Source organism: Meriones unguiculatus, chromosome 18, assembly GCF_030254825.1.
Source record: "Meriones unguiculatus strain TT.TT164.6M chromosome 18, Bangor_MerUng_6.1, whole genome shotgun sequence".
NCBI lineage: Eukaryota > Metazoa > Chordata > Mammalia > Rodentia > Muridae > Meriones > Meriones unguiculatus.
In genome coordinates, this window is record NC_083365.1 from 39,101,430 (window position 1) to 39,115,455 (window position 14,026).

Sequence of the window (14,026 nt, forward strand, 5' to 3'; positions counted from 1 at the left end):
CACTTTCCTGACATTCATGAAGTCCTAGGTTTGATCCTAGTACTATATCACACACCAGTATTCAGGAAGTGGAGACAGGATCAGAAACTCAAGTTCATCCTTGGCGACAAAGAGGTTTGATACTAGACTTGGATACATGGGGTACATGAGAACCTATCTAGCAAAACAAAGCAAAGGGAAAATACAAAACAAACAAACATACCTACATACATACATACAAAAAAACCAAAAAACAAAAAACACAGAGCTTCTGGTTCTGCACTGAAATTGTGATCTTTTTTTACTTTACTCTTTTCTCTAATCCCTGGATGAAAGTCAGTTAACAGAGGGGAAAAGATTTAGTATTGTCTGGGAAATTTGAACTTAAATATCTACCAGGCAGAGAGTTAACAAGGTTCCCTTCCTTCCTATATTTCCTAGCTTGGGTGTTTTATAAACTAGAAACCTAACAGATATAGACAAAAAGAAAGCTTTTGACCACACCTGCCCATTCTAGAATAAACATATAAAGAGGTCACTGCTCATCAGCCCCAGTTGGCACTATTGCAGTGGAGCTAGTGAGCTGAATATCTGTTGTCTATACTCCCTTACTCTAACAAATTATCTTTATTTTTCCACTGAGCCTTTAGGCAAACAAACAAAACAAAGCCAAAAAACCCTTACTTTCTACTTTTGCCCTTTCTCCTCTCAGTAGTCAGGCTCATTTGACATGCACCTGTAGATAGAACTCTAATTTTACTGCTGCCTGCTTTATCAATAAGAAGTACTAATAGCATTCCCTGTGGAGACTGTTCACAAAGCTGTAACTATTTCCTCTTACCTGTGTTAACAAGCCATTGCCTCTCTACTCCAGGATCAACGGATGGAAATTTGTGTTATATTTCTGCCCTGTAGTAATGACTTGGTACCTTTCCCTTTCCATAGCTAGCTCTGTGACAACTAGAATGGAATTCTGTCATCTGAGTCAGGAAGAGGCATGTACGCTAAGTTGAAATTTAAACCAGAGTTCACAAAAGCAATCCCAGACATAAACGGTTTGAACTTAACAGGTTGGTGACCTGCTAAAATAGGAGGTTTTAAGTAGGAAAAGATTATTGTAATACTACGTAATATTGCTAGGTTGTGGTCCAGAATTACTCATTATACTGATAAAGTCCCAACTGTAAGGGAAAAAAAAGGCACATGGCAATGCCAAGATGATGCAGAGATTGGAATTATCAGACAAGGATAGCTATCATAAAATAGACATTTACAACACCCTAGAAACAAGTGATGTGGGAAAAGACCAAATGAGCATTATAAAATTAAAAATTTAAAAACAGAGCACTTACCTACCTTTTGTTAAATAGATCCTGGATTCTATGCCCAGTATCACACAGACATGACAAAGAAGTCACTGATGGACTCTTTAGTAAATTGGAGACATCCAAAACAGAATTGGTGAATTTGAAGAGAGTTTGATAATGATCCAGTATTATCAAAAGATTGAAAAATAATTAAACTAAGCTTCAGTAGCCCATGAGACAATAGCAAAGGACTTGATGCACATATAATAAAGGGACAAGAAAGAAACATTAAGCTAAAAATGGCCTGAAAAAATAATAATGGTGCCTAATATGAAGTTGGAAATGTAAACCATTAAATTTAAGAAGCAGAGCAAACCCAAACAATATAAACTCCTAAGAAATCCATAGTGAGACATACCAAATTAGACTTCTAAACCCTAATGGGAAGGGAAAATTCCTTGAATACAGAGCTCCTGAAGAGAAATTAGTTAGAGAAAACAGTACTTTGAACATGGTATATATTCTTAGTTTACAGGTTTTATTGTATATGGACTCAAAAATGATTAAAAGTTTTCAGTTAACTGAAATTGCTTTTGTTAAATATATTGCTATATTCTTAGTATCATCCATCTTACTGATTTGTTTTGATTTTTATTTTCCAGTTTTTTAAAATATTATACATAAAATGCAACTTTTTCTTTGAAACAGGGTCTCACTTCATTATCCAAATTAACCTCAAATTTCTGGTTTAAGCAATCCTTCTACCTTAGTCTTCCAAGTTGTTATAACTTCAGATAGGCTCATTATCCCCAGCATACAAATAATTTTTAACCTTGCCAAATTTCCATATTAGTTATAGCTGTGGCTTAATAGATTCTTTGGGGTTTTATGCACTAGCAGTCATACCATCTATGACAGTCTTGCTCTTCCATCTAAGCTCAACACTAGGTATTTTGCCTAAGTACAACAGCTAAAACCACCAGTTCAGTGTGTGTGTATGTGATGCTGAAGTGCATTCTCACCTTGTTCACACCTTATAAGGAAGAGTTCAGTGTGTTACCATTGAGCATTGATGGTGTTTGTAAGTGTTCTTCATCAAATTGAAATTTTCTTAGTTATGAATTAGAGAGAATTTTATATTTTACATCTATTGAAATGGTTATATAGATTTTTCTGTATTTTTTGTAAGGATTAATTACACTGACTAATTTTACAATATTAAACTAACCTTGCATTTTTAGATAAACTTTTTACTCAGATATATTATCTGGGTTCAGTTTGTTAATTTAAGAGTTCTTTATGACTTTTTATGAGAGATATTGATCTATAATTTTTATGTTCATGTTTTTGGTATTAGGTATACATATTCTTCATAATTCAAACTAAGAAGTATTCCCTTTATTTTCTGAGCTTCTACACTTTATCAAATTTAAACGTTAAAAATATTTTATTTAATTTTTTATTATTCAGAATAATATGCTTAAGAAATACTGGATATCTGTGTCCTTCCTATGTGTCTCCTTGCAGTCTGACCTTTATGCCTGTGCCCAGTGTTCTCAAAACAGGAAGATGCAGTATAAAGTTATGTGGGGGCTTCTAGAGACCAGTATTGCCAGTAAAGTGTGTAGCTAACACTCTTGCTGCTTTTTACTGTACGCAAACACTTTGGATTTGTGTGTGTGTATGTGTGTGTGTGTGTGTGTGTGAAGGGGGGTGGACACACATGTTGTAATTCATGAACATTACCATATTATGCCTACTGGATATGATTTGTTGTTCTGTTTGTTTTTGTTTGAGATAGGATCTTGTATAACCCTGGCTATCTTCAAATTTAACATGTGTTAAGGATGACCTCTGAATCTCTTGCCTTTATCTCCCAGGTGCTGAGTTACAGATATGGTCCACCTTGCTCAATTTATATAGTGCCAGGGATAGAATCCAGAGCTTTGTGCATGTTAGACACATTGTCAACTTAGTATATCCCCCACCCTTCTGTCCAGTTTTTGAAAGGAATTTTCTGAATTGAGGCACAATTATACTAGAAAAAGTTATTTCTGTGGAGAAATTTAAAAATATGCATGGTTTAAGCATTTATTTTTATTTTGATTACTAGTTTTGACTTTGAATCCAAGTGTTTTTAGAAAAATAGGAGTTTGCTAATTGAAGTTGAATGTTAGATTGTCAGTATGACATCCGCTACCATTTTGAATGCCCAGATGGGACCAGAACATAACTCAGTGGAAGTATTTACATATACCATGTTAAGGCTCTGGGTTTGTTTCCCAGCACCCTGAGAATTCAGCAGTAAACTAATAGTCCAAAATATCTGGTAGTAACTCTATAACGAAGGAGATAGGATTCAGAGCAAGTTAAATGCAGAGCTTAGATGTTGTTGTAATTTAATTTTTCTAGTATTTTCCATGTTTTACCCTTAATCAAAATTATTCATAATTTTTGCCATCTTTAATGAATGCTGTGAATCATGCAAATCAACAACTCTTGGGGACAATGGTTTTCTATCTTAGATTCACTTTTATTGTTTAATTTGTGATGATTACAGGTTTATCTGAATAAACAGATTTGGAATTAAACTTGAATCTTGGTGAACTCTTATTTCCACTGGTGTAATATTCCATCCAAGGGTACTCGCTATGTTTAAAGGAGTTTGAGAATATTGCTTAATCTAACAAGTCACTCCTGATATTTGTTACCAGAATTAACTTATAATGGCAATAGAAATTAACTTTAAATTCTGCTATGTTTTTGTCTGAACACCAGTGTAATTACTTACTATGTATTTGTGTGCCTTAGATATTAACAAAAGTTTCCTTTTCAAATGGTTGAGATTCAGTGCCAGAGACTCTGTGAGATGCTGTCACTGTCAGTTTTCTTTGAGTTCGAGCTGAGAAGAGTGAACTCTACAGATGCAGAGATTAGAAACAAGCATTACCCCCCCCCCCCCAAGCTTTAGTGAGGAAGTTTCTGAGTCAGGCCTGATTTTAAAGAACTGCCTGGGATTAACAGGGCTTTCAGGATACATGTGAACATTTAGGGCAGCAGGTCCAGCATGTGCACATCTTTTAACAGCAAGTTATGGTCATCTGGATGTCCAGTGAAATCATCTAAATAGACAGATACTTTATAAATGTGCTTTATAAATTTGTTAATTTCTTCTGCAGACTTTGTACTGACTTTTTGAAAAAGGTGGACATATAACAAAACTGCCTTATCTTTTCTCTCCTGTTCCCTGAGAAACAATATTAATTAGTAATCCAGAAGAAGCTCAGTAATGGATAACACTTGTTGAACATTTAAAATATATCATATACTTGTTTAGAAAACTGAATCTTGGAAAAGTTAATTATGAAACTTTTTTCTTTTTTATTAATTACAATTTATTCACTTTGTATCCCAGCTGTAGCCTCCTCTCTCATCCTCTCCCAATCCCACCCTCCCTCTTCTCTTCCTTGCCCCTCCCCCAGTCCATTGATAGGGGCAGTCCTTCTCCCCTTTCACCTGACCCTAGCCTATCAGGTTTCATCAGGACTGGCTGCATTGTCTTCCTCTGTGGCCTGGTAAGGCTGTTTGCCCCTTAGGGGGAGGTGATCAAAGAGCCAGCCACTGAGTTCCTGTCAGAGACAGTCCCTGTTCCCCTTACTAGGGAATCCACTTGGACACTGAACTGCCATGGGCTACATCTTTTTAATGGTGAAGTTAATGTGAGATTATTTTTATAACTCAGAAATTCTATTCAGTCTTGTTCAGGCCTTCCTATTTAACCTATTTGGATTCTAACTCACTACCCTTCTTCCTCATCCTCACAAGTCCTAGAATTAAGGGTGTGCCATGAAAACCCTATGCAAAACACCATCTCATAACCATTGCACCAAAATGTGTGACTGACGAGGGCTTGCTTTAAATCATGGGAGAATGTGTAGATGTGGTTTCCTACAAGGTTGTCTTAGGTAGTTATGTTTAAATAGCCAAAGATAATTGAAAAATTGTGTGGAAGTTTAATTTTGTCATTGATAGTTATATAACTCATGAAATTTAAATTATATGACTTTCCTTGCTGTGCTATAGTACTCTTGAGATGTATAAGTTGATCAAAATGCAAAGAAATCTTATACTACCCCTATATGATCCTTCCACCACTTGCCCACATCTCTCTCATTGAACTACAAATGGTTGGTGCCTTTATACTATTGTAAAATCTTAATAGTCTACTTAAAATGCCCTTTTGTAACCTCTAGTACAGAGAGTGATTAAATCATTTTCCTGACTAATCTTTGGTAATCTGTCTATCCCACTTGCACTCATTGCCACATTACCACTCATAACCTCTCATTGCCGTTAGTCCCACTCCCACACTATCCAAAACAAAAAGGTATACACTCACTTTCTACTTCCATAGAGCCCAAATTCTGTCCCTCCCTATCTTCCTCCCTTTCGTCTACCTTATCATCTATTAATTAAATTGTTGTGCCTTTGTTGTTGTCATGCCAGTGTTCTTCCTTCTTCCCTATCATTCATCTGTCTGTCTGTCTACCTATTTACCTAGCTATCTACCTATCTAAATATCTTTCTACCTATCTATCTTTCTATCATCTGTTACATCTTTGCTCTTATTCCAATCTTCTTCCTACTTTTTACTGTGGTCAGCCTGAGAAAATCCTGCTTATCTTAAGTGTCAATATACATGTCACCTTTCCTCCCTTTTGCCTCTGAAGTCTGTTTATGCCTTCGGTAGAGCCTATAGAATACTTTGTTTATTTTCTCTGTGTATGAGCTACTTGTTGAGAGCTCATAGAAAGTTAGATCATTATCCTTTTTACTTACAAATTCTGTTTTTTATGACTCAAACTGAATTACTACAGATATTAATCAGTAACCATTATTAAGTGTCCTCAAGCGCTTTGCTTAACAATTATGAACATTATTTAATCCTCATATTTATCCTGATACAGAGACTATTACCTCACTTTTTAAATTAGAAGATTGAAGTTCAAAGAGGCAGAATAACTTGATTAGAGTAACACAAGTAAATGATAGAGGCAAGATTTCAACCCCAAAGTGCCTGCGTCCAGTTTATATAAGTTAGGATCATTCATTTATTGACTCTCTGGGGAATACAACCAGAAAATATATTCTCTATTGAAATCAACTCTAAATGACTGAAGAGAGGAGTATGAAAGATACTTTGTCACTGGCATAATAAATAAACTACCATGGGAAAGGCTTCAGAGTCATTCGAAAGCTCTCATTTTGTTTCAGAGGGAGATGCCAAATAATCTGCTTGATGTTTACTATAAAGTTAGGTCAAGAGAGTGAAATACCTAGAAAAAGAATGCACATTGTTTTTTACAGAATGAATAAGAAAAAAAGAAAAGGTATTGTGTGGGTAATTAATGAGGTAGATTACCAAGTGCCCAAACTACCCATTTGCAGAGGGGAAAACCAAAGGCCATTTTAACTTATTAGCTTGCCCTAGTGGCACGTACTCATAAGTCTCAGAATTTAGACTAGAATCTCTGTTTCCATCTTAATATGCAGGATAGTAGAACCACTGTGTTCATATTTCAAGAAACAGTAGTAGACCAAGACTGAAATGAGGTTTTGAAGAAGCTTAATGCTTTTGGAGCTAGTCAGCTTTGCCCAAGGTCTGCTGCTATTTTTGGATTCTTTGCTTAGAACTGAATACTGCCAGCCATAGAAATAAAAACAAAACAAACAAACAAAAAACAAAACAAAACAAAACAAAAACCAAGGCTATTATGTAGACCTCCTAGGTCTGTTCATTCACATTTCATGCTTGCAAGGGAAAATTATCAGTTCATCTTGGCTGGGCAGTTTGAACATAAGGATCTAATAGTCCTTGCCTTAGCTCTTAGACCAGCTGTTCTTAACCTGTGGTTCATGACCCCTTTGGGGAGTCATATGGCCCTTTTATAAGGATTGCATATCAGATATATACATTACAATTACAGAATTGCAGTTATGAAATAGCAATGAAAATAATTTTATGGTTGGGGTCACCACAACATGAGCTGTATTAAAGGGTCACAGCATTGTTGAGAACAACTACCTTAGACATCTTCTGGTTTTTGTTAAAATAAATACAAAACCTTGCTTTTTGGTTTGGGCATGAAGAGGAAAATGAAAGAAATCTAAACTAGTTTTTACCAACAATTATTTTTCTAATACTGTTTCCTTTTTGTTTTTCAGGGTGACGAGGAAGGACCCAGGTAAGATTGTATTATTGCTACTTGTCTAGTCTCAGAAGTGGAGTGACATTTGTGGCCTTCTAATACCCCCTGTGATATAGACAAGCAAGGGATAGCATAGAAAAGTGATATTTGTCTTAATCCACAGCTTCAAGGCTTTTATTTTGTAAGACTTTCATCTCCTTCCCCATCTGTGTCATTTTCTGCCTGTAAACTTCAGATTAAAGGTAAACTTTAATCTGGAAATACATAGTGACAAAGACTTTGCTCTTTAGCACATTACAATACCTTGTTAAGATGATCAGGTGCTATATTTGGATAGTAAGTAGACTATCAGGTCAACCTCCTAACTTATAGTGTTCTTTTTTGATATAAATTGGATTTTGTGATTGTGCTTTGGACTGTCACTGTATTATTCCTGTTACAATGAATGTCACAGTGAAAACTAACTAGGTCATAGGTACATAAAACATTGTTTAAGCAGGAAAAGGTTTTTGTACTTTTCCTTTTTCCTCATGTCTCAAGTTTTGTGTTTTGTTTTTCCTTCTGCTGTGATAAAGTATACCTGACAAAAGCAGTGTAAGAGAGAAAAGGTTTATTTTGGCTCACAGTTCAAGTATAGCCATTATGGTAGGGAAGTCAAGGCAACAGGAACTTGAAGCAGCAGGCCACATTGCATGTGCAAGAGAAGAAGAGAGCAGTGAATGCTGGTGCTCACCAGAGTTTTTCCTTTATGTATTGTCCAGGCTCCCACCTAGAGAATAGTGTCACTCTACAGTAGGAAGGCCTTCCCACTTCAATTAAACTAATCAAGATAATTTCCCACAACCATGCCTATAGGCCAGTCTAAGGTAGATGATCTCTCCCAAGTGAACATGGAGGCTTGTTTACTAAAGGGATTTTTTTTAGATCCTGTCAGATTGACAAATATAACTAATAACCAGATCTTGAGCCACTCTGTTTAAATGTATTGTTCGAGAATTTCATACATGAATATAATATGTCTTGATAAACCGACCCCTTGTTCCCTCCCTTGCTTTCCATATCCCCACAATCACCTTTACCTCCCAACTCCATGTATTCCTTTTTAAACTCACTGAGTCCCTCTAGCACTACCAGTATGTCATGGGTGCAGGACCATCCACTGAAACAGAGGCAACCTATGAAAGGTTACATTCCTAAAGAAAATCAACATTTCCTCCCCCAGCAGTCATCACTTGCCAGTAGGTCCTCACCTAGGGTGGGACTTTGTGAGCCTTTCCCTCATCCGTTCTGGGATTTTGGCTGGCTTGATTTTGTTCAGTCCTTGTGCACGCAGTTACAGCCTTGTGCATGCAGTTCATGTGAAAACACTGTTTTGTCGTAGCACTCCACTAATTCTGGCTCTTATAATCTTTCCACCCTCTTCTCTAGTGATCCCCCAGGGGCGTTTGTGGAGGAAGGATGTGATACTGATATCTGAGCAGTCTATGGTATCTTAGTCTCTACATATTGATGAGTTGTGAGTCTCTGTACTAATCACCATTTACTACAAAAAGAAGCTTCTCTGATGAGGGTTGAAAATGTACTAATTTATGGGTATAAAGATAAATATTTAGGGAGCAGTTTAAAATGATGTCTGTCACGCAGAGTAATAGGAGACTGTCCCCTAGGGCTTATGAATTGCCCATCTATGGATTCTTGGTCCAGTTAACAAAAAGAGGCATGAATTCCCTTTTGTGGGTTGAACCTTAAATCCAACCAAAAAAGTGGTTGGTTACTCCCATAACATAGGTATTGGTCCCACTCTTCTCCCGTGGGCTTATCTTGCAAGGTTTACAGCTGAGTTAGATTATTGATTAACACACACACAGCTTTTCACTATTTTGAAAGTAACAATGACGCTTATAGGTTAGTAACAGCTCAATTTCTCCATGTCTACAGATTCAAATATATGGTATCTTCAACGATAATGTCTTACCATCAAATTCTGGAGGGTAACCAAGAACAATGTTCCTGTAATGTTTTGGGAGAGACTATAGGACCCCATTGATTAACAGAAAGTAACATATACCTGGCACTAAAGAACCTCTTTCTTAAGATGTTCCAAATAATTCCTTGTATCTGCATCTTCTGGTACTACTTCTCTTGAAAGCTGTGTTCCTCAGCTTCCACTTTAGAACTACTGGAAAATACCCAGCTCTGGTTAGCTGTGGTTTAAGCCAGAAGCATCATGCTTTAAACCTACAGAGCTTCAGAGAATTTCTTCAGATTCCACCTGGCAAACATTTTCAGGAACAAGCTTATTCTGTATTATGGTTTCTTCCCTCCCTAGATCCTTCTCATTTTTTTTTAATTCCTTTAAAATGTGCTTATGGGAGATTGAGAGATGGCTCAGCAGTTAAGAGAAATAACTGTTCCCATATGGCAGTTCACAACCTGTAATTCCAATTCCTGAAGATCTGATGCCCTCTTAAGGCATACATGGCACCTAATTTTGTGCATTCAGAGTCCAGACAGAAGTGAGCGTGCAGAGCAGCAGTATGGAGGAAATAGTGATAAGGGAAGTCCAAGCTGCTTGAGAAAAGGATTAAACCATTGTCTGTTCTAGAACAAAAAAAGGAAGGAAAATAAGGGCCAGGGGAGGAGAAAGAAAGAGGAGCAGAGGGGAAAGAAAGAAAGAAGGAAATCAGGCAGACAGACGAAGGAAAGAAAGGAAAAAGAGAGAGAGAGAGAAAGACGAGTAGATGATGGGGAGACCTTAAACAGATACAGTTTTACATATATATGTGTATGTGTGTGTGTAATACATATACATATATATATACATACACATATACATACAGGTCTGGAAGATGAGAAGGCAGGGAAAGAATGAGCATGGGTTAGTTGTAGGTAGAAGACATTTCTTATGTAAAAACTCTAGAAAGAGAAAGTAGAAGATAAAAAGCACTGTGGTGATTTTGGCCTTGGAAGTCTTCTTAGGATATTTGCACAGTAAAAAGCCATTAAAGAATTTGAAACCACAGGCCTATAATGCCATCATTCAGAAAGTAGAGGAAGAAGGATCAAGGGTTTAAGGCCAGCCTTGTTAACCTAGGCTATATGAGACACTTCTTAAAAAACAAAAAGAGCAATGTGAACAAAAATTTACCTAAACAGATTTGCATTTTGGATGTTTCTAGTATCTTCAGAATGGAAAATGAACTGGAGGCAGTCATACAAACCTAGGTAAATTGGTTAAATGAGGTATTTTTGTTTTGTGTTCTTCAGCAAAATACATGTGGGTAAGTACAGTATAAGGAAATTGATTAGCTTGCAGTTCTAAGGTTTTGGGCTATGGCACCACTATCTGATTAGCTTGGTGAGGACCTCATTGTGCATGGCATCATGGTAGCTTGAATATGTGTAGAAGAAAAGCTCAGGGGAAGTTTCAGGCTCCTATTTTCTTAGAACTAATCCAACTCCATAGACCTAATTGTCCCAGTGGCCCAGTCCTAAGTCTCACACTTTAAAGATTACATTACCTCTGTATATGGCAACACTGAGGTCAAATGTTCGCCATGTGAACCTTTCAAGAACAGATCTTGTCAAATCTAGAGCACTAGACTTGTAATGATAGGGACCTTGAATCAGTGTTTTCTCTAATTATTAACCACATTTTCACCATTTTTGCACAGGATTTGGTTTGGACACCAAATTCTCCATGGCACTTTGCCCCTTTATTCTATTGCTCCTTGAAATCCAGGACAGTCACAGCCATAGACCTTCTTTTCACCAAAGAGACTTCAAGCAAGACCATACTGAAAGACAAGAGCTTAGTAGAAGTAATAGGAAGGTTCCATGGGGTAGCAAATGGCACTTCTGTCTTGACAGAGCTTGATTTGGCTGAAGATTTCTATTTTGTTATGGCCACATTCCAAAGTCACATTGATTAGAAGAGTATAAGGATGCATGCAGAGAAATGTGGGAGACTAGCTTTCAAGTTTAACTGCAGATACCTTCATGTCATTTTGACAAGGCATAGAGTTTCTTTACTAGTAACTAAGATGTCAGGCTGTCTCCCGTAAGCTAGGCTGCCATGAATGTCAGCAGGATTCTCTTGGACTAGGACTTGACAAAATCATTTTAAGTATTAGGTGCACTTGAGAGCATGTTCTAAATTGGCAAAGAGAGGGGGGAGAGGATTCATATTTTCTTCTTAACCATTGAATTCATGCTTGTTGGTTCCATTCAATTTATTTGTGTCGAACTACTGTTTGGCTCAGTCTATTCCAATTAGCACTTCAGGGCAGATTGCCTTTGATCTAAAATTTTCTCATTTATGATATACACTTTATCTTTTCAACAAGCCAAAGAGAATTTTGTTCCAAAGTTTTCTGTGTTGCTGCGAGATTAAATGAGAGTTTGATGTGTTAAAGGAGATAGAAGGAAATGCAGGTCACACTGCACAAAAGAATGGCTAAGAAGACTTGGTCCCATATTTAGTCATCCTCTACCACGGAAAGAACAAATCCTGCATTCTGTGGAATAGGCTTTTCTTCCTTTCCACCAGCTGCAGTCTCCTTGTCTTCTTTCCTCTTGAGTTTTGACTTTCTGGGCTGTTTGATATAGTATAGCCAGTTATTGTGCTTTTGTTTCTGTTTCCCACCGAGTTATATTTTGTATTTCTCCAGCATATTAACAACAGTAGTAATTGTAGCTACTTTGTATTAAAGGTTGATAATGTCCAAAGTGCTTTGTATACATTTTTATTTAACCTCATGCTAAGTCAATGATGTAGTTATCCATTTTGTCAAATGAGAACATATTAATAAATTTTCAGAGACATCACAAGTTTAGTTAGTAGTAAGTAACAGAACTAGGAAGTGAGTCTAACCTGTTTTCAGAGCTCATTTGGACTGTCTGCAGAAGGCAAGCACACAGCCCTTTGTAACCCCCTGTGAAAGCCAAGAGAATTCATACAGTCCTCAGAGGATCACTTTGGTCTATTTCCTCTAACCTGGGATTGTGACTCACTGATGTGTAGTTGCTGTGGCCTATTTTCTGAAAGTGATTTCTCCTTAGCTACAGTGCTTATCTAGGGCTATCTATTTAGTCCTCACACAGTATCTCCTGAGCACCAACACCAAGAGGATTCTCTAGGGAGCCAAGCCAGCCTTTAATTGACACCACAGGATAGTTGCTTGTTGATTGCTGCCTAGGAGTTACTCCTTAAGTCATGATACAGAGTCATATGGCTGACAAGAATACTCACAGGGTATGGTGAGCAAAACTCTTAATATGTAGACTGTGGATAGTAACTACTGTGGAGTCATCTTGTACAAAGGTGTCTTTGAAGCCTAGAATGATTATTTCTTCTTCAAGCAAAAAAGCAATTTACACTTTCGGCAGCAATTTTCTGTCTTCTCTGTACTATTATGGGAGATCTTGTGTTCACTGCCTCACAGATTGGCTCCTTCTCTACCCCTGCTGAAGCCTGCTGAGAAGTAATATATATTTGAGGAGAGGGGGTGGCAATATGATCTGCTGGTGTGAAAGCAATTGTTTTGTGGGTGGCAGTGAGAAAGAGAAAAAGACCCTTAAACTCTTGTGTTGAGAGGAAAAGGAACAAGATCAGGATTAAATTTTGATTTGCTTTTGGGGTTTTCTGTGATTTTTCTTTTTAAACTAAGAGAAAAAAATTGGCTTTTTAATAGTATCAGCTTATACAGAGAACTTCTGTAGAATTTTCATCTTCAAAGTCAGCTGTTATTCAGGCATAAAGTGCCTGCTGGGATCAGTGTGAATGTGACACATGCTGATTGTGTGATTAAACAGGAAGAATGTTTGGAAGGAGTAAAAACAAAGGGCATTGACCTACCTCTCTTCTCTTCTGTGCCTGTGACCAATGGTGTAATCTTGGTCAAGTCATTTAACCTTGTTTACTGTTTTTTTTTTTAATGTAAATACTCGCCTCCCTATCCCACCTTTGCCAAGATTGGGGATTTGTGTTAGTTGTTTTTCTTGTGATTTGGTGCAGCAAAATACCTGATAAATAAAAGGAAGAAGGTTACTTTTTCCTTACACAATTTCAGAGGCTTTAACCCATGGTCATAGGCTGTCTAGTCCTTGGACCTGTGACAAGATAGTATATTATTGTAGATAATAGATAGTAGAAGTGGCTAGGAGAGAAAATACAGGAGAGCTAGAATCTCAATGGCTTTTCAGGGCACACTCCTAAAACCTGGTTCTCAGCAGGCCTCACCTTCTAAGAATGTACTGCCTCCCAGCAATGCCAGAGTTGACAGCCACGCCTCTAGCACATGGATCTTTGGAGAATATTTATTAATTTTAGTTCTGTGTGTTTTATGTAGTAATTTTTAAAATTATAAATCTCAGTTTTGTTTCTTTAGTAACAACAACGGTTAAGGAACAGGAGGCCATGGGCCTTGGGGATATGTGGACAAAGATTTCTGTGCATGCATTTACAAGATCTCAAAGTCTATTTTTGAGAGCTTATTAGACAATTTTATTATAGCATTTAATTGCAATATA

General features: G+C 37.1%; 1 protein-coding gene across 1 annotated transcript in view; it reads left to right on the forward strand.

The window, feature by feature from the left end:
* The window catches only part of Trim44 (tripartite motif containing 44), a 109,111-nt gene that overhangs the window by 50,624 nt on the left and 44,461 nt on the right, over nucleotides 1–14,026 (forward strand). The window contains exon 4 of the mRNA XM_060371824.1: nucleotides 7,512–7,531. Within this exon, the coding sequence (XP_060227807.1) occupies nucleotides 7,512–7,531 (20 nt within the window). The remainder of the gene's footprint in view (nucleotides 1–7,511; nucleotides 7,532–14,026) is intronic.